Source organism: Zonotrichia albicollis, chromosome 13, assembly GCF_047830755.1.
Source record: "Zonotrichia albicollis isolate bZonAlb1 chromosome 13, bZonAlb1.hap1, whole genome shotgun sequence".
Lineage (NCBI taxonomy): Eukaryota > Metazoa > Chordata > Aves > Passeriformes > Passerellidae > Zonotrichia > Zonotrichia albicollis.
The window spans coordinates 2,423,091-2,450,203 of NC_133831.1; the positions used below are offsets into that span (position 1 = coordinate 2,423,091).

Sequence of the window (27,113 nt, forward strand, 5' to 3'; positions counted from 1 at the left end):
TCTTGAGGGGTTCAGTCCTGTCCTGTGGGATCAGTCCCGTGGGATTCTCCCCGCGCAGCCGCCGGGCGAGGCTGAGCCGCGCTGTGTCCGCCAGGGGGCGCCTGGAGACCGGACACGGGATTGGGATCGGAATAGGACATGGACACGGGCGGGATTGGGATGGGAATGGACATGGACACGGACACGGACATGGACACGAGTGGGATTGGGATCGGAATGGACACGGACATGGACACGAGTGGGATTGGGATCGGAATGGACATGGACACGGACACGAGTGGGATTGGGATTGGAATGGACACGGACACGGACACGAGTGGGATTGGGATGGGAATGGACATGGACACGCATGGGATTGGGATTGACACGGACATGGACATGAGTGGGATTGGGATGGGAATGGACATGGACACGGACACGAGTGGGACTGGGATCGGCACAGACATGGACACGAGTGGGATTGGGATTGGGATCAGAATGGACACGGTCATGGACACGGGCGGGATTGAGATGGGAATGGACGTGGACAGGAGTGGGATTGGGATGGGAATGGACATGGACACGGGCGGGATTGGGATGGGAATGGACATGGACACGAGTGGGATTGGGATGGGAATGGACATGGACACGAGTGGGATTGGGATGGGAATGGATGTGGACACGAGTGGGATTGAGATGGGAATGGACATGGACACGAGTGGGATTGAGATCAGAATGGGACATGGACACGAGTGGGATTGGGATCGGCACGGACATGGGCACGGACACACGTGGGATTGGGATCTGCGTGGACACAGACATTCATGGGATCAGGATTCACAAGGACACTCACGGGACCTGGATCAGTACAGACACAGACGCTTGTGGGACCAGGATCCATGTGGACATGGACCCTCACGGGATCAGGGTCTACGTGGGCACTCGTGGCACTGGGGGCCACACAGAGGTGGGAAATGCTGCACCCTGAGGCTCTTGGGTGAGGCCACCTGAAACCAGGACCCCTGAAAGGTGCCTGTGGGACACTCTGGTGGGACTCAGCCCCTCTGTCCCTGCTCCAGCACCAATCCACTGTCCCACATCCCACCCCTCTCCAGCTGATCCCAAGTGAACCACTTCCCATCATTCCATCTCCAGTACCTGGGGGACAACCCCAAATTCCCTCCTCTCTCTGCCGTCATATCTTACCTCTCCCGAAGCATTTTCCTCCATGGGTGGCTTCTCCCTGGGGATTTCTGTCACCTTGTCATCCCTCTCCTCACCTCCCGGAACCCAAATTATTCCTGCCCGGGGACACCAGAGCCGCAGTCCCTCGTGTGTCCCCTGTCCCTCAGTCCTGGTTTCCACCACCCCTGAGCCCTCAGAGCCAGTGTCCCCTCATTCCCTGCTCCAGTGCCTCAATCCCAGCCCTGCTCCAGCCCATCAGGGTGCTTTTCCTGATCTCCCAGGATCCCGAGCTCCATTACCTGCCTGGCTCAGCCCTGTGTGCTCCTGCTAATTAGAAACAAACGAGGGGATGCTGCTGAGTGATGAGCTGGGTGGATCCGCTCCATTTAGGAGTTCTTGGCTAAATAACATGGAAATTTCATTTTCTGGAAAAGAGAGGCCTTGGATATTACTCGTGCACCTTTCCAAGGGTTTTTGCTGTGAAGGGAAAACTTGGCTTTGCTTGGGACATTTCCCAAGGATTCTCACATGGACAGTGTGCTTATTTCACCCATGATGGATGGATGGATGGATGGATGGATGGATGGATGGATGGATGGATGGATGGATGGATGGATTAAGGGAGGGATGGATGATGGATGGACGGACGGATGGATGGATGGATGGATGGATGGATGGATTAAAGGAGGGAGGGAGGGAGGGAGGGATGGATGGATGGATGGATGGATGGATGGATGGATGGAGGCACTGGAGCAGCACACAAGCAGCCAGAGCAGGTCCCCGCTGTGCTGACAGAGGATTTAACCCTTTCCCTTCAGCCTTTTGGGGCAGGACATCAGCTCCTCCCGCTGGGTTTGAGCTCCCTCCTCTCCCCAGCCCTTCCCTGCCTGTTTCCCACTGGAGAGGGCCCAGGGAGGCGAGGTGGAATTACAGCATTACAGACAAAGCTTTAACATAATCTCCCCTGCATGGAGAGCGGCGTTGCAGGGGGAGCGTTCTGCGGGGCGAGCTGCAAATGAGGCACGGGCGGTGCAGGATGTACCGGGAATTGCTCCATCACCGCTCCTAATGGCTTAACCAGCAAAATCCATATTCATAAATCACGCCAGGAGCGGGAGCCGGCCTCTGCTCAGCGGTGCAGCCAGGAATAAAGGCAGATTAGGAATTGCAGGGAGCTGCTGCAGCTGCCACGGCTCGGCCTTGGCATTAAAGGGAGCCCAAGGAGAGGAGATGCAATCAAAGCTGTCTGGCGGCTGCTGGAGGATTAGCTGAGTCAAGCGGCAAAGAGCTGAGCTCATTTATCGGGCTATTTTCGGGAGCCTGGATGGAATTTTACCCTCAATTAGCGATCTCACACTTGGGCAGAGGGGGATCATCCCAAATGGGCTTTTCCCGTGTGCTGGCTGCTGGGGTTGGGCATTGCAGGGGAGAGATGGAGCTCGCTGGGGAGGGCTGGGAGGGGAGCCAGGGAGAGAGGGAGAAAGGGTGGGTCTGTCCTCTTTGGCCAAGGGGATTGGGGTGCAGGGAGTGTCACCAATGTGCTGGCAGAAGGACATGGGTCAGGCCAGCTGGGGCTTTTTCTGTCCCTCTCAGGGACACAGGATTCATCATTTTCCAGCCTGAAAATGACCAGTGACCCCTAGAATGTCACTGGGAAACCCAGCACAAAGTTTGGCTCTGCCCCTTTGCAGCTGAGCTTTGGGTTATCACAGAATCCTGGCATGGTTTGGGTTGGGAGGGACCTCAGAGCTCACCCCATCCCACCTTGCCATGGCAGGGACACCTTCCGTGTCCCAGGGTGCTCCAAGCCCTGTCCTGGGGACACTTCCAGGGATGGAGCACCCACAGCCAGGCCTCCCATCCTGCCAGGGAACAGTTCCTAAATCCAAATCTCCCATCCATCCCTGCCCTCTGGCAGTGGGAGCCATTCCCTGTGTCCTGTCCCTCCATCCCTTGTCCCCAGTCCCTCTGCAGCTCTCCTGGAGCTCTTTAGGCCCTCTGGGCTCTCCCTGGAGCTTTCTCAGTGAGCCAGCCCAGGGTGATCCCACAGCTTGACCCAGAGCTGCCTCAGTTTCCCCTGCAGCCCATCCCTTCCCTGGAATGTGGCAGGGAGGGAAGGGGCTCTGCAGGGCTGGCTGCTCTCCAGCCCCAGCTCCCTGTGACACAGGGGCCAAAACCAGAACCCTTCCAGGGAGAGGAGAGGAATTGCACTTTTCCTGACACCCTGCAATAGCCTTGAGGCCGGCGATAAGCAGTTGTTTGCCTGTGCTCTGGAGCAAACGTGGTTTATCTCTTCCTTGTTCCAGCCCTGCAGGGAAAACCCGGTGGTTTCACTGCTGTGCGACCTCCCCCAGGTCTGTATTTGATTATTTCTCTCTCTTCCAGCAGCAGCTGGAGATTGGGCTGGAATTCCCAACCCTGGCAGGGCTCAGGATGAAAAGCCAGGAGCAGGAGATGCAGGGAACTGTGCAGGTTTTGGGAGGGATGAATTGCAGGAGGTGCAGGGGGCTGTGCAGGTTTTGGTGGTGCTGATCTGCAGGTTTTGGTGGTGCTGATCTGCAGGTTTTGGTGTGGAATATCTTCAGGTTTTGGTGGGGAATATCTGCAGGTTTTGGTGGAGATGATCTGCAGGTTTTGGTGAGGAATATCTGCAGGTTTAGGGGGGGATGATCTGCAGGTTTTGGTGGAGATGATCTGCAGGTTTTGGTGGGGAATATCTGCAGGTTTTGGTGGGGAATATCTGCAGGTTTTGGTGGGAATGATCTGCAGGTTTTGGTGATGATGATCTGCAGGTTTTGGTGGGGAATATCTGCAGGTTTTGGTGGGGAATATCTGCAGGTTTTGGTGGGGAATATCTGCAGGTTTAGGTGGGGAATATCCGCAGGTTTTGGTGGGGATGATCTGCAGGTTTTGGTGGGGAATATCTGCAGATTTTGGTGGGGAATATCTGCAGGTTTTGGTGGGGAATATCTGCAGGTTTAGGTGGGGATGATCTGCAGGTTTTGGTGGGGATGATCTGCAGGTTTTGGTGGTGATGATCTGCAGGTTTTGGTGGTGATGATCTGCAGGTTTTAGTGGGGAATATCTGCAGGTTTAGTGGGGGATGATCTGCAGGTTTAGGTGGGGATGATCTGCAGGAGGTGCAGGGGAGCCCTGCAGGTTTTGGGGGGTGATCTGAGGGGATTTGGCTCCTGAATTAGAGGTGATTTGGAGGCTGGGGAAGGCAGGGGTGTGAGTGCCCATCCCAGGGCTTTTCCTGCAGGAGGAAATGTTCCTGCACAAACAAGAGGCCCCGAGGAGGAAACGCATCAGGCTGGGGGAAATCCTGAGCTCCTCCTGCAAAGCTCAGGGCTCCAAGAGAGGATTAAATCCCAGAGAAAACTGGGATTCCTCCCTCCCTCTGCTGTCCTGGTGCTGGGTGCCACTGCCCCGTGCAGGGTTTGATGATGCTGCTTTTAATGTGGGACTTTGGTGGGCAGGAGAAAACCTGAAAACCTCGCTGAGACCCTTCCTAAAACATTGATTTTCCGTATGAAGCTGATTTCAGGCCTTTTTTAGGGGTGATGTCTCACTCGGTGCTCTCAGCCCTGAGAGGTTCAGCCGAGCTCTTCCCTCCACAAAACTCCTCCAAATCCCCCCTTTTGCTCCCCCCTTCCCCAGGCTGATACAAGCAGAGGCTTTTCCCATCTCCAGGAAGCAGGATGACATTAAATCCGAAACAAATTACCCTGTGCATCCGAGCGGGGCTGCTCGGCTGCGTTTTCCCTCCCTGACGATGGGGGCAGCGGGAATTGCAGCCCCATTAACTCCTCGCCTCTGCCCCGTGCCCGGTGAGCGCCTCATCCTCGGCTCCGATCCCTGGAATCTTCCGTGCTGAATTTGGGGATGCTCTGGGCATCCCAAAGAGCTCAGGAAGGGCCACCCCGACGCTGGCATCCCACAGGGTTTGGAGCTTTTTGGGGTCTGTGATAAGGGGATGGAGCAGCTGCCAAAGCTTTTCCAGCCTGGAGGGAAATCCAGCTGTGGAAAATCCTCTCCTTGCTAAGGTGAGGGATTTCCAGCTGTGCTGCCAAAAGCTGCTGCTCAGAGGACAGTAAAGGTTATTCAATGTCAGAGAGATGTAAAACTGCATTTTCCCCGTTTTTTCCCCCGTTTTCTCCCCCTGGCTGTGCTGTTTGTGCTGCCCTGGGGCATCCCAGAGGTTCTGGGTTTGGGATCGGGATCCTGCGGTTACTCCTCGAGCATTTTGGGGTTCCAGAACAGGTCAGGAGTGTCCAGGCCCAGCCTGGCTCAAGGACAGATTAAATAAGTTCATTCCCTGGGCAGAGCCAGGGGATTTAGCTTTGGGTTTTTATCAGAACTTCGGGGTTTTTTTATCAGAGTTTTGGGGTTTTTATCAGAGCTTTGGGGTTTTATCAGAACTTTGGGGTTTTCATCAGAACTTTGGGGTTTTTATCCAAGTTTTGGGGTTTTTATCAGAGCTTTGGGGTTTTCATCACAGCTTTGGGGTTTTATCAGAACTTTGGGGTTTTTATTAAATGTGGGATGGGATGGGATGCGATGAGATGGGATGGGATGGGGATAATGTGTTCATTCCCTGAGCAGACCCAGGGATTTTAGATTTGGGGTTTTCCTCAGAGCTTTGGGGTTTTTATAAGAGCATTGGGGTTTTTATCAGAGCTTTGGAGTTTTCATCAGAACTTTGGGTTTTTTATCAGAACTTTGGGGTTTTTCTTAAATGTGTTCATACCCTGGGCAGACCTAGAGAATTTAGCTTTGGGGTTTTCATCCAAGCTTTGGGGTTTTCATCAGAACTTTGGGGTTTTCATCAGAACTTTGGGGTTTTCATCCAAGCTTTGGGGTTTTCATCAGAACTTTGGGGTTTTTATCAGAACTTTGGGGTTTTTCTTAAATGTGTTCATACCCTCGGCAGACCTAGGGAATTTAGCTTTGGTGTTTCATCAGAGCTTTGGGGGTTTTATCAGTTTTGGGGTTTTCATCAGAGCTTTGGGTTTTTATTAGAGCTTTGAGGTTTTATCAGAGTTTTGGGGCTTTAATCAGAAATTTGGGGCTGAGATAGGCTCGCGTTCCTCTTTGGGCTGTGGGATTCATCCCCCGTGTCCCCAACATGTCCCCATCCCTTTGCCGTGCTCGGGGTGTGTGTGGCAGCCCCGGAGGCGGTGACAGCAGCCCTGCTGGCCCGTGCCACACCCGTGCCACGCCTTTCCTGCCGGTGCCGTGCCCGGCGGCCCCGCAGGAGCCCGGACAGGTCCTTCCAGTCCCGCCGGGGCTGGGGCGGCGCCCGGGGCCGGGGAAAGCAGCGAGCGGGGACAGCCCGGCCTCGCCTTGTTTGGCTTTCACTTTGTCACCCGGAGCTGGAATTAATCATTGCTCAGCGGCAGGAGCGGCCGTGTGTCTGTCCGTGTGTCTGTCCGTGTGTCCGTCCCTGTCCCGCATCGCCGCTGGAAGGAGCATCTCCGGGCACAGGAGGTAAAAAGGGGAATTTTGGGGCTGAGCCTCCTCTGTGTCACGACTTTGCTGCAGATTCCAGGCAGGCTGGAGGGTGATTCCAGCATTTCCATCCTCCTGGCTGAGCTGCTCTGCTCTGTCACTCTGTGGTGCCACATGTTTGCTGGCCCTGGGGACACAGGGCAGGGCTTTCCCAGGCTGGCACAGGGGGAGGGTTCCCATGCCCAGGTGGCACACAGGGATTGTGCCAGTGGGATGTGAGCTGGGAGTGCAGGTCACTGTCCCCAAACACCTCCAGATATGGGGAGAAGGAAGCTCTGGGGTGTGATGGAGTTCACAGGGCTCTGAGAATGAGGGAAGAGACGAGGATCTGACTCCATGCTTCAGAACATGGAGTTTCAGAAGGCATATTATATTATATTATATTATATTATATTATATTATATTATATTATATTATATTATATTATATTATATTATATTATATTATATTATATTATATTATGTTATGTTATGTTATGTTATGTTATATTTATTATTAATATAATATATATTATATATTATATATTATATATTGTATATTATATATAATAATATATTACATAGTTATATTAAAACTATACTAAAAGAATAGAAGAAAGGATTTTATCAGAAGGCTTATTAAGAACAGAAAAAGAAAGAATGATAACAAAAGCTTGTGATTCTCAGAGAGTCTGAGCCAGCTGATTGTGATTGGCCATTAATTACAAACAACCACATGAGACCAATCCCAGATGCACCTGTTGCATTCCACAGCAGCAGATCATCATTGTTTACATTTTCAGCTTCTCAGGAGGAAAAATCCCAAGGAAAGGATTTTCCATAAAAGCTGTCTGTGACACTGGGCTTTTTCCTGCATCAGATCCTCACCCAGCACTGAGAAAATCCCAGGATTTCCCCAAGTGTGGAGCAAACTGGGGTGTCCAGCATGGGAGGGTCCAGCTTAAAGCCACAAACAGGATTGGATTAGGAGGGATTTGCAGAGGGTCAGCGTGGAGGAGCAGCTTTGCTCAGGTTTGCAGCAGCTGTGTCACAACCAGCCCTGGTGAGGCAACGCTGGGGTTGCGTTGTGCTGCTCTGGGTGCTGGGTTTGAGGGGCCAGGAGCTCAGAGCAGCACCAGGAACCTGAGATCTTCCTTGTCTTGGCAGGCTGAGCCAAATCTCTGAGCCCTGACATGGTGGAGGGTGAGTTTCTTTGGGGGGCTTGGGTGGTTTCCTGCTATTAATGCAAATTAATTCATCCTGGTGTAAATGAATCCACCCTGGGGCTGTGTGTGGGTGCTGTTGGAGCCTCTGGTTGTCCCTGTCCCTCTGCAGGAGCTTTGGATCTGCAGGCACAGCCCTGCCCGAGGAGCTGCCCCTCTTTGGGGATGGGGCCAGCCTGGCCTGGGGTGTTACAGGGCCTGGGGATTGGGGTTTTATCAGAGCTTTGGGGTTTTATCAGAGCTTTGGGGTTTCATCAGGGTTTTCATCAGAGTTTTGGGGGTTTTTATCAGAGCTTTAGGGTTTTATCAGAGGTTTGGGGTTTTCATTGGAGCTTTGGGGTTTTTATCAGAAGTTTGAGGTTTTCCTCAGAGTTTTGGGGGTTTTATCAGAGGTTTTGAGGTTTTTATCAGAGCTGTTATCTCATTCCTCACAGCAGCATTTTACAGGCTCACTCAGGGGCTGGATGATCCCTGGGGTCATTCCCAGCTCAGGACACCCTGAGATTGTGGGATCCTCCTGCCACCAAAGCCCTTCCTGGGTCTGCAGCTCCTCCCCTGGCCCTGCTGCTCAGGGCTGGGAGGCAAAACATTACCCAATGCTTCGGGAACTTCCACAAAATCTGCTTCCCCTGAGCTGTGGGGTGTCACCCTGGTGGGGACATCACCCTGTCCCTGGTAGGAGCCTCTCCTCTCCTTGCTCAGGTGAAGAATCCCCAGGCAGGGCTGTGAGCTGAGGTGGAGGAGGCACAAAACCTCACACAACCATGGGAATTTTCGGTTTAGGTGGGAAGGTACCTTAAAGCCTTTCCCATTCCAACCCTTTCCCCCACCCCAGGCTGCTCCAAGCCCTGCCCAGCCTGGCTGGAACGTCTCCAGGTGCCAGGGACGTGTGAGCTCCCAGGATTTCCACCTGCCATGCTGCAAACCCAGGGTCGGGAGCAGAATAAACAGAATAAAACCAACCAAACAACAAGGACTGGGGGTGTTTTTTCCCTGTCACTTGCAATTCCTGAAGTCTGCCTTAATTACAATAATCACCCAGGGCAGGCAGGCAATTAGGGATGCTCCTGGGTTCCTGCTGAGCTGTGTCACAGGGAGCTGTTCCCTCTGTGGGTGATGATGATGATGATGGGTGTGCAGCATGATGGGGATGGAGGGGACAATGGGCAGTTTCACACTAATTCCATCCTTTGACGAGGATGTTCCGTGGCAGGAGTGACTCACCCACCTCCAGAGCATGAACAGCACCCAGCTGAGGCTTGGGGTGCTTTTCCAGGGGTGCCCTTGGGCAGCAGAGCTCAGCTTTGGCCAGGCTGTGCCAGGGGTGCTGCATTCCCCACCCCAACAGGGTTTCCCTGGCATCACCAATTCCCTGCTCCGCAGGGGGAGGATGTGGCTCTGACTCCTTTTTGCTATTCCTGGGGACCAGAGCGGGACTGCAGGGTTTGCTGGGGCAGCAGCTCCTGTGCCCTGTCCATGGGGGAGGCTGTGATGCACAGCAAAGGGCTCTGCTCAGGGTTGGGGTGATGCTGGGGTGGGGAGGATGAGCAGGGGCAGGGATCCTCTGCTGTTATGGGGGTTTCCAGCCTCTTCTCTCCACCAAATCCTCAGGGATATCCCTCTGGGTTAAAAGGACCCCTTGGATCCTTTTGGGAGGGCTGGTAAGGGCAGAGCTCCTCTTGGTGGCCTCCTCTTCAAGCTCATTTGCTTCTCTTTGTGTCAGAGACTCCCCTTTGCTGAGAGCACCCCAAAATTGCCTGGCCCAGGACTTCCCTCCCAGGGGCTCAGCCTTGCCCTGTCCCCATCTCTGCCCATGGAACCCCTGGAGTTTTCCTCCTGAGGCTCAGGAGAATCCAGATCCCAGCACTGCCCTGTCCTGGTGCTGCTCCCACCCAGTTCCTCCTCCCCATTGGGGCTTCCCCACCTCTGATCTCACCTGATCCCTTTTTTCCCCCAAATGGCTCAGCTGGGCAGGGGCAGAGCAGATAATTCCCAATCCTCAGGGAGCTGAGTGCTGGGGAGGCCTGAAAATCAGCTAAAGGTGAGGAAAAAGGTGGATAATCCCCCTTTGATGGGGATCCTGCTTAGTTTGGTTTAATATTCCAAATGGCAGGGTGCAGAGGGGCTTGGACAAGGAGTTTTGGGCTGGAGAATTCCCCTTTTAGGGGAACCCCACCATGTTCTGGTCAATATTTGGGGTGTCTGCATGTGCAGGTAGTTAGGCTGGTTTGGGCTGGAGAATCTCTCTTTTATGGGGACCTCACCTTATTTTAGTCAATATTTGGGATACCTGCATGTGGTGGAACTTAGGCTGGTTTGGACTGGAGAATTTGATGTGAATGATGCCTAATTTTGCTGAATGTCCCAGATATCAGGGTGCACAGGGGCTTGGATGGGCTGGTTTGGGCTGGAGAATCCCCCTTTCCTGTGAACCCCACCTTATTCTGGTTCATATTTGGGATATCTGCATGTGCAGGTAGTTAGGCTGTTTTGGGCTGGAAAATCTCCCTTTTCTGGGTACCCTACCTTATTCTTTTAAGATATTGGGTTATATTTGGGATACCTGCATGTGCCAGGACTTTAGGCTGGTTTGGGCTGGAGAATCCCTCTTTAATAAGGATCCCACCTCATTTTCCTCGATATTTTTCCTATCTGCACCTGCAGGGACCTAAGATAATTTTGGCCCCCTTTTAATGGGTACCCCATGCTATTTTGATCCATATTTTCCATATTTGCCTGTGCAACTACTTTAGGCTGGACAACTCCTCTATGATGGAGATCCCACCTAATATTTCTCAGCATAGGGCACACAGGAGCTGGTTTTGGAGGAGAATGGGGATCCTTCTCCGGGTGGGGATCCCTCCCTGAGCTGTGTGATGTGGGAAGGGCTCTGGGGAGCCAGCACAGCGTGGAGAGCTCCTCTCTGATGGGGATCCCACCTAGTTTTCCTTAATATTTCTCAACATAGGACTCACAAGGGCCGGTTTTGGGGGAGGATGGGGATCCCTCTCCGGATGGGGATTGCTCCCCGGGTGAAACACTGGCTGCGGAGGATGGGGATCCCTCCCCGTGTGAAAGGCTGGCCGTGTGCCGCGGGAAGGGCTCCGTGAGCCAGCGCAGCGTGCCCGGGTGGCACCGGGAGCCGTTCCCGGCGCTGAGCGCGCAGCCGCGCGTGGGCACCGGGAGCGCCGGAGCTCCGCACGGAGAGAGGGAGGGAGGGAAGGAAGGAGGGACAGCAGCGTCCCCGCGTCCCTGCATCGCCCGTCCCCGGCCTGCCGGATGCTGCCGGGCCAGCGGCGAGCCGAGGCGCTGCGGGGCTCCCGGCTGCAGGTAAGGGAGGAGGGAGGATGAGGATGAGGATGGCGCCGTGACCCCGCCTGGGGACAGGCCTGCGCTCGGCTGGGCTTTAATCCGTGTTTCTGACCCTATATCCCGCTCGGGAGGGGATACCCCGCTTTTTTTTCCCTGCTGGTTTTGGGTTCAGCATCCCGGGGGTGCAGCCATCGTACCCGGGTGCTCCCGGTGTCCCCCGGCTCCGTTTGCAGCTCCGGCTGCATCCCGGTGTCCCCCCCGGCTCCATCCCGGATCCCCCTCCGGCGCTGGAAGCACAATTTCCCATGGGAATGGGGGGCTGAGGGTGGTCGGGGCAGGGAACCCCCTCATCCACGCGTGTGCTTTTCGGGGGGATCATTTCCAAATTACAGCCTGGTACCCCCCCCCCCAGGAGGAATTTTAGCCAGGTAAAAATGGGAATTGCGGAATAATTCGCCCCGTTTTGGGGTTCCCTGGGGATGCGGCCGTGGCTGTGTGGGAGCTGCGAGGCTGCGGAGTGTGAAAGGAGAAACCGCAGCTCGCACAAAAGCCCGGCTTGCGCAGCTCGGGTTTATTAAAGGGACATTTAATTCTCCTCGCAAGGCGGATGGGGAGCTGCCATCTGGTGTCTGATGGCAGCGGGGGAAAGGGAAAGGCGCTCGGGGAAGGGAAGCGGGGCAAGCTGGGAGCTCTCCGGGCACGGATTGCCGGGAAATGGCTCCGGTTCGAGGGCTGGGTGATGGTTTGGGAGCGCTCCGTGCGAGCCAAAGCCGGGCTTGGGGAGGTGAAGGATCCGCCTGGATCTCCCAGCGCTGGGGCCGGGAGAGGAGGTGATGATGGGGAATAGATCCTGTAAACCTACGCGTATCGCACGCCAAAATCCTCCTCCATCAGGGATTGGGGTCCCGGAGGGGGCTCAGGATGGGCTGGGATGTGATTCCGGGAGCGGAGCCTGGCATGCACCGAGTGTGTGCGGTCTCTGCCCCGCCTGGCACCGCTCTCAGGTACCCCCTGGCATGCAGGGCATTATTTTACGGGGTCGCAGAGCTGCAGCAGGGCTGTGTCTTGACCAGGGCACAGCCGGAGCCTCCGCGATAAAGCCGGGAGCGCATCCCGACCCCGGGATCTGTGCCCAGCCCAGCCAGGGGGAATTTCAGCTCTCCAAAGCGCCAGGATGAGTTTAAACGAGGAGGTTTGTGTGTTTAAATCCAGCGGGGCGCTGGGAGCGGGGTAAGCGCGGTACCCCCGGATTTGGGGCGCGTTTGGGGCTCTGGCACGGAACGGGTCCGTGCGCTGTGCCGGTGTGTTCTGCCCGGGGCAGGGACACGGGAACAGGACTGACCAGTTCCCGGCGGGACACACGCTGTTCCCAGCCGGCACACGGAGTTTTGCTTGGCAGGCGCTCACTCAGCCGTGCCCAGGGTGCCCTGCAGAGCCCGGCCGGGCTGGGGCAGAGCGGGTGTCCCCGGCAGTGCCACCCCCGTGCCAGACCCGTGTCGGGGCACTGCAAACCCTCGGGGTGGATGGGCCAAGGGAGGGTTTCCAGGGAGGGCCGCAGCGTGGAGAGATGCCAGCAGCGAGCAGTGGCGCTCTGCCAGCCCCCGAGCAGCGGTGACACCAAAAACCCCTCCCGGCCTGTCCCCAGGGCTGCCTCCTCTGCAGGCATCAGCGTTCTGATCCCTTTCCTGCAGGATGGGAAGGGTTTGTGCCCTGGCACAGCTGGCACAGAGCCGTGGGATGTGTTGGCATCACCTGTGCAGCAGAACGGGGCACAAACCCTGCCCTGGCCGGGGCCAGGTGCTGCCCAGGTGAGCATCCTTCATCCCTGCACAGCAGCGGGGTGCAGGAGCCCTGGCATGGATGCAGGAGCCCTGGCATGGATGCAGTAGCTCCTGGCATGGACACAGTGCCAGGGCTCTCTGCAGAGCTCTGGCTCTGCCCAAACGAGCAGAGTTGTCCCCTCTGTGCTGCCAATTCGAGTCCTGCAGCAACATCGGTTGTGGCTTTTCCCCTTTCCGTGAGCTGAGTGGCCCCAGGGCTCTCAGAGCTCCTGCCCTCCGTGTCTGGGTGCCAGCCTGCAGGGATGAGGCCAGGAGGAGGCAGCCAGGGGTTTCTTTGCTTTAATTACAGTTTTTAGTCATCCCTGACAGCTCCAGGCTGGAGCACTGTCTGTGCAGGATGCAGTGTGTGGGTTGGAGCAGTGTCACCCACAGCCGAGCTGATAACAGGGATTATTACCTCAGATTGTCATCCAGCTCTGGGGACAGGCTGGGAGCAGAGCTTTGGGCTGGAGAGACAGGAGAGCTGGGACACAGCTTGGCCAAATCCTGCTCCCCACTGGGATTTCCACTGGATTGGATCCCATTGCCCAGGTGTGAATCGCTGAGGCCTGGAGCAAACCTGAGCTCAGCACCTGGAAAAAGCCCCCAGGGAAAACTCCATGCACGGCTTAGGGATGCTGGGAGATCCAGCCAGGAATGCTGGATTCAAGGGCAGGTCATGGATAAAAGCTGCTTGTACAATGTGCAGCTGTAGGTGAATTATTCACATCTACCCCAGCGTTTCTTTTTAGTAAAATCAGGCATTTCCCAAAGTTTCAGGGCACCATGGGCTTCCTGTGGCGTTCCCAGCATGGCTTCAGCACATCCATGGATTTTATTCCTGGGCTGGTGTCTCCATTTATCTGGTTGAGTTTTGTGGTTAAAGTCAGACTTGCTGAATTTCAGGATGATGCTGAAGCTCATGATGTTGTACCAAGGCTCCCAAGCAGCCTAAAAGTTCCTTTTTATTGCAGAACCCTCAATTACTGTCAGACTTGATCCAGCCAGGCATGGGAGCCCCCTGGGCAGTGCTGGGATGTGCAGCTGAGCTGAGTCCATGAGTGGATGGTGCCAGCTGTGGGATCTGAGGCTCTCATTTGGAATTTTGGCTATTCCTTCCCTGGATTTGTCCTGCTGGAGCAATGAGGAGGTTGTGGAGTGAGGACAGGGCTGGTTCTGCAGCTGGTTTTAGGTTTGAAGCTCTTCTGTGCTCTGTGCTGAGAACCTTTGGGGGAGCCTGGGCAGCTGCCAATGCCTTGGGACACCTTGGTGGCCTTCACTCAAGGGCAGGGCTTTACCATGAGCTGGGCAGTGTGGGGTTAAACCTTTCCCATCCCCCTGTGAGCAGGATGCACTCCTGGGGCTGCTGGGCTGGACTCCAAGTCCTCCTCAGGGCCTCACCACAAGAATTCCCTCCCAATGTCCCATCCAACCCTGTCCTGTGGCAGAGGGAGCCATTCCCGGTGTCCTGTCACTCCATGCCTTCATCCAAAGTCCCTCTCCAGCTCTCCTGGAGCCTCTTTAGGTACTGAAAGGGGCTCTGAGCTCTCCCTGGAGCCTTCTCTGCATCAGGGACTGCAGCTGTTGTGGGAGTGGGAAGGGATGGATGGATGGATGGATGGATGGGGAATGGATGGATGGATGGATGGATGGATGGATGGGGAATGGATTAAGGGATGGATGGATGGATGGATGGATGGATGGATGGATGGATGGATGGATGGATGGATGGATGCAGGTCCCTGCAGCTGGAGGGATGCTTTGGGATGGGTCACACTGCCAGGGCACGGAGCCAGGCTGCAGCTGGCTGGATCCCTGTGGGAACACTGCCAGTCCCTGCTGTGCTGCAGCCTCGGGCTGCTCCTCTCCCAGGAGCCAAACTCTGCCCATGGATGGATGGATGGATACTCTTCCCTCTATGAGGGAAGCTGGCACAGAAGCTGCCAGCCGAGGTGGCTGCAGGGCTTCTGCCACCCCAGGTGACTTTTCTCTCTGTCCCTGCTGTCCCAGCCACTCAAGGAGCTGTGTTTCTCTCAGTGTCCAGTGCCCACAGGGCCCCTGGAGGAGAGGAGGAGGAGGGGGATGCTGCTGAAGAGCAGCTGCTCCTGCAGCCCAGGGTTGTTTTCCTACTGTGCTGTGCTTGGTGAAACACGTCAGATCTGCTTTCAGCTTCATCTCCTGTTTGTCTGATGAACTGGACATCGGTCCTTTGGGGCATTTCTGCTCTGGAGGTGCTTGCCTGTGTCCTGGGATCAGTTCCCTGGAAGGCAGTGGGGCTGTGGCAGTGCTGCTGTCGTGGTGCCCTGGGTTTGTCACTGTCACCTGTGCTGCTGTCCCTGCTCCTGTCCCCGTATGCTGCAGTGTGTGCTGGGTTTCAGACACTACAATTCACCCCTTCCTGGGGCAGAAACACCCTCAGGGAGTTCTCTCCCTCAGGGGCAGCTTCAGGGTGGCCTTGTCTTTGCCTCCTTTGTCCAGGATGGGCACGTGCTGGAGCATCCCAGTCCATCCCCATCCCTGTGCTCTCTGTACCTCCCTTGCAGGACCTTTGCAATCTGGGGTGCCAAACCCCTTAACTGCAGTCCAGAACTCTGTTTCCTCCTCCCATTCCAGTTCCTGTGGTGTCCAGCATCCCCTTCCCATTCCCAGCTCAATGTGTGTTAAACTCCAGGATGCTCCACCCCAGGATGATCCCATTTCCCAACGGGGTCAGACAGAGCCCTGAGCAGAGAGAGGCCGGGGACAGGAGGATGCCAGGGCTGCCCTGCAGAGCCACCAGTGTCCTGCCAGCTGCTGGCTCCTGCCAGCCCAGTTCTGCCCGTCAGGCCACGAGATGTCACATCCCAAATATGCCATATGGAGCTGAGGCTCCGGTTGTCCCTTTTCTGGGCTAAAGGATGGAAAACCCTCTCGAGCGGTGCCGGCAGCGTGTGAGCATTCCATGGGATTGCTGATTCACGAGGCTGCTGGAGAGGAGCCAGCTCTGTCTGTCCCTGCATTGTGGACAGACATCTTGGGGACAACTGTGGGTGGTGGCCTCGCCCAAGCTCCATGGTGGTGGCTCCCTGGGGTCCTGTCCTCACTTTTGTCCTCCTTGTGCCTTTCAGATGTGCTGTGGTAACCTGTGCCCTGCCAGCAGCTCCTGCCTGCCTTAGCCAGCATCCTGCCAGCCATGGCCTCAACGCCCCAGTGAGGGACAAAAGGACGAACAGCGAGTGTCCCCAACAGTGGCACATCCCCTGGGAGAGCCATGGAGGCCCCTCTGGATGTGCCTGTAGGGAACCTCATTGACTTTGACAGCGAAACGCCCACCTGTGACCCCTCAGAGCCGGCTCCTCCCGCTGCCCCCAGCGACAACAGCCACCGAGGGGATGACAACGGTGACACGGGGGACACAGGGGATGTGGCTGCGGAGGAGAGCGATGCCACCGAGTCGGCAGACAGCGAGAACGACATGGGGGGCTCTCCCCAGCACTGGGGCGGCCCCCGGCGCTCCTCATCCAACGAGTCCCTCTCGTCCGGCCAGAGCGCGGAGTCGGCGCCGCGGGACGAGCGCAGGGAGTTCATGCGGGCTTATGTGGAGAAGATCTTCACTGGGGGGTGAGTGAGCAGGGCCAGGCACATCCTGCAGGATAGAGGTGGATCTGTCTGCTGTCCCACCCCAGGAGCAGCAGTTTGTCCTTCCCCTCTTTGGTGTCGGGGGATGTGGTTTGTGACGGTGTTCGCAGGGGTCTGAGGATGAGGGAAGAGATGAGGATCTGACTCCAGGTTTCAGAAGGCTTGATATTTTTATTATTTTATGATATATATTATATTAAAACTATACTAAAAGAAGAGAAGAAAGGATTTCATCAGAAGGCTAGTTAAGAATAGAAAAAGAAAGAATGATAACAAAGGCTTGTATCTCAGACAGTGTCCGAGGCAGCTGACTGTGATTGGCCATTAATTAGAAACAACCACATGAGACCAATCACAGATGCACCTGTTGCATTCCACAGCAGCAGATAACCATTGTTTACACTTTGTTCCTGAGGCCTCGCAGCTTCTCAGGAGAAAAAATCCTAAGGAAAGGATTTTTCAGAAAATATCATGGCTACAGTGGCTTTTTCCTTGCACTCCTCTCCTGGCCGCATCTCCCACCCCCAGCTTCCCTCCCTTCTCTGTCCCCATTCCCATGCCAGGGGCTCACTGTCCCCATCCCCTCTCCCCACGGATGCTGAGGGCAGTGCCAGTGGCCCTCACGTGCCCAGGGACCCTGTGGCAGCCCCTGGCTGTGCCCCCAGCCCTGCATCCCCCAGCTCTCCGTGTCAGGCTGGATGCAGCAAATGGAGCGTGAGGAGCAGCAACAGGGCCTGGTTTTGCTCTGGGGCTCCCTGCCTGTCTCTGGAGCTCAGTTTCTGCTCACGCTGTCCTTGGCTCTTCCCTTCTCCCCCTGCCTTTGGTTTCCCTCCTGCCAGGGAGGGAGAAAAGAGCAGCACAAGGCGAGGGATCACAAAATGGATGCTCCTCTCCTCCCCTTCCTCTGCCTTCCTCCAGCACCACCATGCTGATGCCAACGGGGGGTGCAGGTCACATCCTTGGCCTTAATGATGTTTTTTATTCTTTCCCTGTTGCAGAGAGGATCTGGACCAAGAGGAGAAGGCCAGGTTTGGGGAGCTGTGCAGCAGCGAGGACGGGAAGGGCAGGGAGTGGTTTGCCAGATACGTGAGCGCCCAGGTAAGGGCAGTGCTGGGGAGAACAGGGATCCTGAAACAGCCTCAGGCCAGGGGGGTTGAATCATACCCCATTTTTGGAAGGCAGGAACTCAATGAAAGTGAGGAACCACAGACAGGAGTGAATAAATGCATTTTGAGCAGCTAAATGCATCCTTGGTGCAATGTGGGAGAGATTTCACTTGGTTTATTTAAAATTAAATCCCACCAGCACTCAGACACATCCCATTCCCTAAAAAAAAACCCCAAACCTAGACAGGCACAATGCTGAATCTGAGGGGAATCTCAGCCATGAGTGCTCTTTTCCCTGGCCATGGGGGGGTCCTGGGGGCCTGTTCCTGTTGCTGTGCTGAACCCTGGGCTCTGTCCCTGTGCTGTTGAACCCTGGGCTCTGTCCCTGTGCTGTTGAACCCTGGGCTCTGTCCCTGTGTTGTTGAACCCTGGGCTCTGTCCCTGCAGCGCTGCAACTCCAAGTGTGTCTCAGAGCAGACCTTCTACCGCCTGATGCAGTCCTTCGCCCTCGTGCTCTTTGAGTAAGTTCCTGGGGTCACTCTGGGGCTTGGTGGGAACTGGAGACCAAACTGAAGGGTCCAAAAAGGCCCTGAGGGCAGAGCTCTGTGGGCTCCCATCACGGGGTGTCCTCACTGAGCCCTCCCTCCGTGCCAGGTGTCACCAGATGGACGATTTCAGCCCTGCCAAGAACCTCATGACCATGTGCTTCACCTATTACTACATAGGTAAGGGAGCCTGCACCCCTGGGGAAGTTCTGCTGCTGCAAAATGTGTCCTATGCATGGGAAAGGTGTTGGAGGGGTGGAAAAGAGCCCAGAATCCATGCAAACCTGGCAGAGCTCCTGCTGGGGTGGTGATGCTGCTTTGTGCTCACTTCCAGAAAAAAATATTTGTGTGTGACAGCCCCCAGGTGATCCCACCCCAGAAACACCTTGGTTTATTGTTTGGTGTGCGATGGCTGCTCCTCCACAGGGGGCTGGATTTTCTATCCAAAATGGGAGCGGGGAGGATAAAAATAAAAACCTCCAGGAGCTGGGATGGGATCTGGGGTGTTCCATCTGCAGCCTGGAGTTGGATGCAGGTCCCCAGCAGCTGGCAGCACTCAGGGCCGTGTGCCCACTGAGCTCCTGGCACATTTTCCCCAGGGAAGCCCCAGGCCCTGCCCCTGGAGGCCAAGGAGAAGCCCACGGGCAGCATCGACTCGTACCTGAAGTCAGCCAACACATGGCTGGCTGAGAAGAAGGACATTGCAGAGAGGCTGCTGAAAAACACCTCAGCCAAGACAGAGAACGTCAAGGGCTTCTTCGGGGGCCTGGAGACCAAACTGAAGGGTCCTGGCAGCAAAAAGAGCGAGTGGGTACCACTCCCTTGTGGGGCTGGGCTGGCACCATGGGAACCAGGGGTGTGGGGTCACCATGGGGCTGCCATGGCCACCAGAGCCTGGTCCCATCTTCAGTCACTGTCACCTCATGGGCTGGGAGTCCTGCTTCCCTTGGCCATTGTCCTGATTCCTCCTGATTTGTCTCAAAACCGAGACAGCCACAGAATTATGTGGTTCCAAGCTGGTGATCTTGTGTATCATCTCTCTGCTGAGGGGAGGGATGTCACTGTTTCACTGCCTCTTTGTCACCTTTCTGGCCCTGGGGATGGTGGCATGGGATCAGGGGGTCTCTCAAATGAGGTTCCCTCTGCCAGGGGGCCATGGGTTGTTGGGGGGACAGGATTTGTGGAGCTGACATTGATTTCTTGTGCCACAGAGAAGGTGAAGAGAAACCAAAGGAGAAGCTGAAGAAGACAGGTGAGTGCAGCCAGCACTGGTGAAATAGGAATGGCCAAGGCACCCCTGGGGAAGGAGAGAGGGGTGGAAAGGCTGGGATTCCTTGGGGCTGGGTTTGAAATTCCAATCCCAACTCTCATCCTGCGAGGATCTTGTCCTCAGTGTCACAGGCTGCAGAGGTTTGGGCACTCACTGTCACTGGGCTTTGGTGGTGCACCAATATCCCAGCACCTGTGAGTGCTCCCAAAGTGTTTCAGTCCCTCCAGGGTCCTCCTGGGACATCCCTGCCATCCTCAGGGCTGATCCCTGCCCTCCAAGGGCACTCAGAGCTCCTCCTCCCATTGCAGGGATGTGTTTGGTTTGCAACCCATCCCATTGCTGAGCCACCAAAATCCACATGTGGGTGGGAATCTGGGAGTCCCCAGGTGCTGGTGTGTGACTGTGTGTCCCCACAGAGTCCCTGCAGAGCCCAGAGGAGGAGAAGAAAGGGGAGAAGATCTACCTGTACATGCACCTCAAGCAGCAGCCGATCTGGTAAAGCCCCTGGATGAGCTGGCCCTGCCTGGGGAGGGTCTGTCCTGCTGTCCATGTGTCCCCAGATGGTCACCAGTGCCCCTAACAGAGCTGGCCTTGGCTTTGGCACATCCCTTGTGCTAATGAGAGTGTGTTTGCAGCCACCAAAGGGCTGGTGCAGAAATCTGCCAGGTTTGTTGGGCCCACCCTGACCCTTGGGAGGACTCGGGGACAGAATGGGTGAGATTGGGGAATCCTGGAGTGGTTTGGGTTGGAAGGGACCTTAAATCCCATTATTCCATCCCATTATTCCATCCCATTATTCCATCCCATTATTCCATCCCATTATTCCATCCCATCCCACCCTGCCATGGCAGGTACACCTTCCACTGTCCCAGAATGCTCCAAGCCCCATCTAACTTGGCCTTGGGCACTGCCAGGGATCCAGGGGCAGCCACAGCTGCTCTGGGCACTCTGTGGTTCCTAATTACAAATCCCAATTAGCCATTCCCAGCATTCCCTCCCTCCCTGCAGGCACAACCTCCGTTTCTGGAACGCCGCCTTCTTCGACGCCGTGCACTGCGAGCGCAGGAAGAGATCCCCCACCACCAGGTAGGACAGGTCCCTGTGGGAAAAGGACACCCTGTGTCCCCTCCAGCCCCCCAGGGAGCTCCCCCCAACAGCCCTGAGCTCGTCCAGCCCTGGGGAAAAGCTCTGCTTTCCATCCCCACTGGAATCCTGCCAGGAGCACTGGGCAGTGCTGGTGAGATCTGCAGCCTGGCAGGGCTTTGGGAACAGGAAGGGGTCGTTGCTTGTTGTGCAGCATTTTTGGGGGAACCAAACCCTAGAGATGTGCTCAGAAATCCCAGCCAGGGCTCGGGCTGCTGGTGCTGAGTTTGCCAGCAGGGAGGTGGCAAACTGGGTCTGGGAGGTGCTCGGTGCAGCCACCAGGATGGAGGGGATGTCCCAGCTGTCGCCAGGAGCAGCCAGCAAGGAGAGAAGCTGGGGATGGTGGCACTGCCAGCCCCCAAAATTGTGATAAACCTGCCAGGGAAGGGGCTGCTCGTGTCAGGGGGTGCAGAAGGGGGTGAGACACTCACCAAGCTTGTGCCCGTCTCTTGCTGCACCCGGAGCTGTGTGAGGGCTCCGGCCTCTCCCTCCTCTCCTGGCAGCAGTTTCCCACTCCCAGCCAGCCCCTCCTGCTGTCCGTGCAGTGCCTGAGGCTCTGAGCTCTCCCTGGAGCTGCCCCTTTCCCCATCTCAGAGCTCTGCCAGCCTCCTCTGTGTGCCCCAAACCCCGAGCTGAGCGCAGCAGCCCTTGCTCACACCCCGGGATGCTGTGCCAGGCTCAGCTCTCAGATCAATCCCTGTTTTCCCCTTTATTGCTTTCCTTTTTCTCTCCCAAGCAAGCAGGGAAGAGCCTGCAGAGCAGCAGTGTGCCCATAACTGCATTTGCTCTGATTAAGCCCCAAATTAGCAGCAGCAAGTGCCTCACAAGGACAGACGCCACCGGCAGCTGCTCCCTGCTCCTGGTGCCTCTCCCAATTAATCTGATGGCTGAGCTGGAGCAAGCCTGGCTGACAAAGGAGCTTTGGGAGCTGCAGCCTGGAGAATCCTGCGTGTCTCAGGGGGTTGGGAGGTGGTGGTGACCCCCCCGAGTCATTGGAGAGGATGCAGAGTCCTTACAGTGAGCTGAGGATTGAAATCCCTGCTGGGATTGGGGCTGGATTTGGAATTCCAGGTCAGCCCTTGGCCATGGCAGATGCCCAGAAGATCCATGAGGATGGGGCTGAGGCCACCTCTGTGCTGGGGTGGCCGGGACATCTCTGGGGTGGCCAGGACATCTCTGGGGTGACCAGGACATCTCTGGGGTGGCCGGGACATCTCTGGGGTGATCAGGACATCCCTCGGGTGGCCAGGACATCTCTGGGGTGGCCGGGCTTTGTCCTTTGCGAGACCTTTGGGGAGGATTTTCCTCCTCTGGGAGGGGAGGGCAGGGGAGGGGGGGAAGGAATCACAACTAAACTCCTCTTTTTCTCTCTCTTTCCTCTCTCTCTCTGCCTCTAACAACCTTCTTCCATCTCCTCCTCTCTCCGTTCCCCCCGCCCCTGTGTCTTGCATGACCTTTTCTCGCGCCACCTTTGCGGGCCCCGTTTCTGCCGCCGCTCCAGAGGGAACCCTGGGGAGGAAGAGGAGAAGAGGTGTGTCTGTCCTTCCCTGTCCTTCCTTAGTGTCCACAGGCTCCCTTCAGGTCCAGATCCTGCCCTGGGGACGTGGGAATGTGTTTTGGGGGGCTCTGCAAGGCCCTTTCTCCATGGAGGTTTGAGCGTGAGCATCGCCCTCCCCAAGGGCCTGAGGGGTTTAGATCGGCTCCTCTTTCATGTGGCTCTTAAAAAGGAGCCTGAATGGTTTCAAGCTGTGATATTTCTCTGGGAACATCCCCCTGGGCAGGTTTTGGGCATGAACTGAGTCTCTTTGTGTAGAAAGCATCCCCCTCTCCTGTCCTTCCTGCTTGCTCCTGGCTTCTGCCGCCACTTAGAGGTGCTGGGGATCCTTTGCCAGCTGGAAAAGCTGCTCCTTTTCCATTTTTAATGCACTTTTCTGCTGCCATCCCTTAACAAAATTAAAACTGCAGGTGGGGAGGGCTGCATGTCACAATTGGGAGCGTGTCCTTGGGGCCATGAGCTGGGAGCAGTCACTGCTCATTTGGAGTGGGGGAATGGGGGCAAATCCCTCCAGGTGATGGCATCAGCAAGGGGATGAGGAGTTTTGGAAGCCTGGCAGTGAATTTTCTGTGTGGCTGAGGGATGGTGTAAATGTCACTGCTGGGCTTTGCTGCTGCCGGAAGAGAAAGGAGTTGATGGAAACTTCTCAGCACTTCCAGGCACAGCAAGGCTTCCCTGGATACCCCAAAATACATCCCCACAGCCCAGGGGGTTCCTCATCCCTGTTCCTGTCCTGCTGGTGGACATCAAAGGCTTTGAGTGGAGCCACATGTGGGTTTTCTCCCTTCCCAGGCATGTTACTCTCCAGTAATAAGCCAGAAACACGTCCAGATTTTTTGTAGGGTACTTTGATAATGTTTTTTCTCCCTTCTTCCTTCCTCCAAAACATAAAAAGGCAGGAAAAAAAGAGTTACAAACATGCCTCTTCTGTAAGTGAGCCAGTGGGGTCTGTGAAGTTTTGCTTCCAGATTTCAAAGCCCCTTAATTCGATTCTTCCCCTCTCCTTTCAGCCTCTGCATTTGGCAGTGGGTTTTATTTGTTATCCTAAGCTTTATCTGAGAGAAATTACACCTTCTTTTATTTAAAAAATTTCCCCTGAAACATGTTGTGTGCATTTCCAGAGCCCTGTAAACAATGAGCTGCTGGCTGCAGGCTCAGCTCAGCACTTTGCACATCTGGGTTGGGGTGATTTAGTGGGGACTGGTTCCCTTTGTGGGGTCAGCCTGGCTGACCACCCATTTTCTCCCAGTTCCAGCCACACTGGGGCTGAGCCAGCCTCTCTGAATTTTGGGTGAGATCTCCTATATCTCAGTTTCCCCCCAGCACAGCTCTTCCCTCCTGCTTGCTGTTCTGGCCAGCTACAAGTGTCCCTTCTTCCTTCTCCTGGTGTTCTCCTCTTCCTTCTCCTCCATTTTTCTTCTGCCTATCCCTGTTTCTCCTCGCTTCTCCTCCTCCTATCCTTGGCTGTGACCTCACCTGGTTTTTGGGAAGGGGCTGCCTTCACCCTGGAGCTGTAGATTCCCTGGCATGCGTGCACTGAGCCCTGCTGCCACCACGCCAGTGACATCCCTGTGGCACAGGCTTCGTTCCCGGGGTGGGGACTCTGCCCCTGCCCAGAGCTGGTTGCAAACACCCAGAGCTTTAACTCTGCAGCCCTGAAGGTGCTGCTGCAGCTGCAGGGAGCCAGAGTGGGGCCAGGGCAGCCTCAGGGCACTGCTGGCCTGTGGGGATGGGTGTGGGAGCTCCTGTCTGAGGGGGAGGTATGCTTGGGGAGCACCTTGGCAGGGATTTGGGGGGCTGGAGATGAGGGACAGGGGCCTGGTGTCCCCCTGTCACCCTCCCAGGCTGGGGGGCTTCAGCAGGGCAATGCTGGGATGGCCATCCCTGCTTCTTCATCATGCCCACGGTGAGCTCTGTGCTGGAGGAACCAATGCTCTTTTTAGCTCTTAATCAGGGCCTTTCCAGGCAAAGCCAAGGCTGAATAAGTGTTTTTTTTTTTTTTTTTTTTTTTTTCCTGGGGCATTTCTTGCTTTGCTCCAGAGCAAGAGCTCTGCAGATGGATCCATGCTGTGAGCTCATCCAACACCCAGGGGCTCTCCCGTGCTCCAAGGGGCTCTCAGTGCGTTGCTGTCCCCCAGCAGCGCGGCCCAGGGTGGGAGGAAGCAGGCAGGGGGTGCTGAGGTGGCCGTGGTGACAGAGTGGTGCCAGACTGGCCTGTTCCTTGCAGGGAGAAGTGGTGCCACATGACGCAGGAGGAGCGCGACGACAGCCTGCGCTTCAACGAGAACATCACCTTCGGGCAGCTGGGGTGAGCAGGGCATGGGGACTCCCTGGGGACACCTCCCAGCTGTTCCCCCTCTGGGCACATCCCTTATGGGGCAGAGCATCTTTGGTGCTTCTCCCTGGGACCACTCCTGCCCTTTCTGTTGAACACCCAAAGGGACCGAGCTGAGCATCATCCCATGCAAGGGGCTGTGAGGAGGGGGAGGAAGGGGGGGGGAAGAAGGTGCAGCCCGGCCATTCTCTCACCCAGAGCATCTCTGTCCTCCCTCAGCACCTTCATCCACAACATGCTGGCCTTTGGCCTCAACAAGAAGCTTTGCAGCGACTTCCTGAAGAAGCAGGCGACCATCGGCAACCTGGATGAAGGTAGGGCAGAGCCCGAGGGATGTGCAGCTGGAATTCCGGAATTCTGGGGGGATGCAGCGTGGATGGGGTGCTTCAGCAGCCTCCCTGAGCCCTTCTCTCTCTCCTTCCCAGAGCAATACAAGCTGCTCAGTGACCACATCGAGCAGATGGCCCCGGAGTAGCTGCTGGGCAGAGGCAGAGACGGCGGCCGGCCAGGTGGGGAGGGAGAGGAGCCCACCCCGGGGCTACCTGAGACTGCAGCTGGGCTACCGACAAACCAAACCACACCACGAGCTGCAATAAAACCTGCATGATCGTCCATCAAACTCTAGAGCTGCCCCAGGGCAGCCTGTAGACATAGGAGCCAAGCAGCCCCCGCCCTCGCCAGACCCTCCCGCCTCTATTGTCGGAGTAGACGCTCCCAAAAGTGAATATGGTTGGTTAAAAAGCAAAACAAAACACGAGGGGAAGGCAGGAAGAGCGTGGCAGTGCAGCCCCCAGGTGCTGTGTGTGCAGCACGCCCATGATGAGGGCTCTTGTGGTAAATCCAGAGGGGTCCAAGGCTGCCTTTCCCTGCTGGAGTCCCCTCGCTGATGATGCTGGAGGTGATGGCAGCGACCACAGCCAGGAGCTGGGGCTGCCCCCAGCCACCCCTCAGTCAGGTTCTGTGCTGTCTGCAGGGTGGCACCACTGCCTGGGGACATGGGCAGGGTGGCGCCTTGCTGGGGACAGAGGTGGGGATGGCAGAGCGCTGCTGCCGCCCTCCCTGGGAGCTGGAGGGAAATCCTTCCCTTGGGAAGCCTTCACCGTGCTGCCTGTGTGGGTTTGCACCTCTGGGCAGAGGCACAGCACTTTGCTCCATATCATTAGCCTGGATCAGTAGGAAAAAAAGCCATGGCCTTGGGCAGGATTGCAGGCAGAGGCAGAGGAGCTCTGCCTGCCTTGGGAGGAGATGACAAAAATCCCTCATCCCTCTCCCTGCTGCCCTGTCAGTGCGGGGATGCTGCTGCATTGTGACATTTCCCAAAGCCTCCCGGCATCCTGTGGCAGTAGATTAATGTCCTCCTTCCCCAGGCTGCTCCTCTCTGCCCCCTCCTTTGCTCCAGCTGCTCATCCATCAAACCTGAACCAGCCCTGTCCAAAGGACACCTCCTGCTCTGCTCCAGGGGCTGCAGATCTGTTTTATCCCTTGGGCCTTGGCATGGTGTTTGCAGAGAGGCTGGGGACACAGGGACATCTCTGGGGACACAAGGACATTGCTGGGGACACAGGGACATCGCTGGGGACATCACTGCTCCCCTCTGCAAGGAGCAGAAACCCCCAGCCCTGCACAGCCAAGGGTCCAACAGTCTCACCCCAAAAACATCATCCTAAAATACAAGTCTGGGTTTCCAACAATCCCTTTTCCCTGCGCTGCCAGCTGTGTCCCATAGGAAATAGCATAAAAGGATAATTTTTCCATCTAGTTCTTGGCTTCTGGTGTAATTTCCAAGCATCAAAGTGATGCTTTTACCTAAGCTGGGCTTCCCTTGCTGCTGGGGTGGGATCTGTGCTGCGTCTTGTAGGAAGGACAAATCCAGCACCAATTTTTCCTTGGCCGTTCCCAAACCTGGGCAGAGTCAATGAAGAAGGGTTTTTATTGAGGTCAGGGACTGATGTTGGTCCCTCATCCCCAAAAACCCCTTCCTGCTGGATAAAATGTGCTGCACCATGAGCAGCTCCTGGAGCATCCCATCCCCGTGGCCTTCCCTGTCTCTGTCTCCACTCAGGTCTTTCCCAAATCCTCCCTCATTTCTTTATTATTATTATTATTATTTTTTCCAACATGAAAAGAAATGTTCAGCGCTGAAGTATATATATATATTATTTGCATGTGTATTTTTCTATAAAAACAATTAAAATCCAATAAAAAATAGCCATAAACCCTCCCTGACTGGGACTGTGTGAAGGATGGGATGTGAGAGAGAGAGAGATTGGAATAAATTATCTCAGAAATGAATATTTTCTCTCAATTGTTGTTGTGTTTTTTAAGCAGATGGATTTTCTCCACATTGTTCGACCTCAGTGGTTCTCTGGTGCCTCCACCAGTTTCTCCCTTTTGATGATCTATTTTTTAATAGAGAAAAATTGTTGTACCTTTTACAGAGATATTCACATTTGCCCCGGAGCCAGAGAGGCACTTGAAGGAGATTTCATTTTTATTTTCTTTTCCCTTGTGCTTTCCATCTCTGCCAGCGGCC

The 27,113-nt window shown here is 55.7% G+C and overlaps 1 protein-coding gene across 3 annotated transcripts; it reads left to right on the forward strand.

Moving 5' to 3' along the window:
• Nucleotides 1-3,378: 3,378 nt before the first annotated feature.
• Nucleotides 3,379-25,931, forward strand: KIAA0513 (KIAA0513 ortholog). Of its 3 annotated transcripts, none has more exons than XM_074550770.1 (13): nt 3,379-3,518; nt 16,116-16,608; nt 17,625-17,724; nt 18,180-18,253; nt 18,387-18,457; nt 18,877-19,084; nt 19,489-19,529; nt 19,964-20,042; nt 20,556-20,633; nt 22,192-22,221; nt 24,473-24,553; nt 24,800-24,894; nt 25,006-25,931. In XM_074550770.1, the coding sequence occupies exons 2-13, from the start codon at nt 16,259-16,261 to the stop codon at nt 25,053-25,055; spliced, it is 1,257 nt and encodes a 418-aa protein (XP_074406871.1). In that variant the 5' UTR covers nt 3,379-3,518; nt 16,116-16,258; the 3' UTR covers nt 25,056-25,931. The 3 variants fall into 3 exon arrangements, with proteins under 3 accessions (XP_074406871.1, XP_074406872.1, XP_074406870.1); XM_074550769.1 differs by lacking the exon at nt 3,379-3,518 and adding an exon at nt 10,988-11,206; XM_074550771.1 differs by lacking the exons at nt 3,379-3,518; nt 22,192-22,221 and adding an exon at nt 10,986-11,206.
• The last annotated feature ends 1,182 nt before the right edge of the window (nt 25,932-27,113 follow it).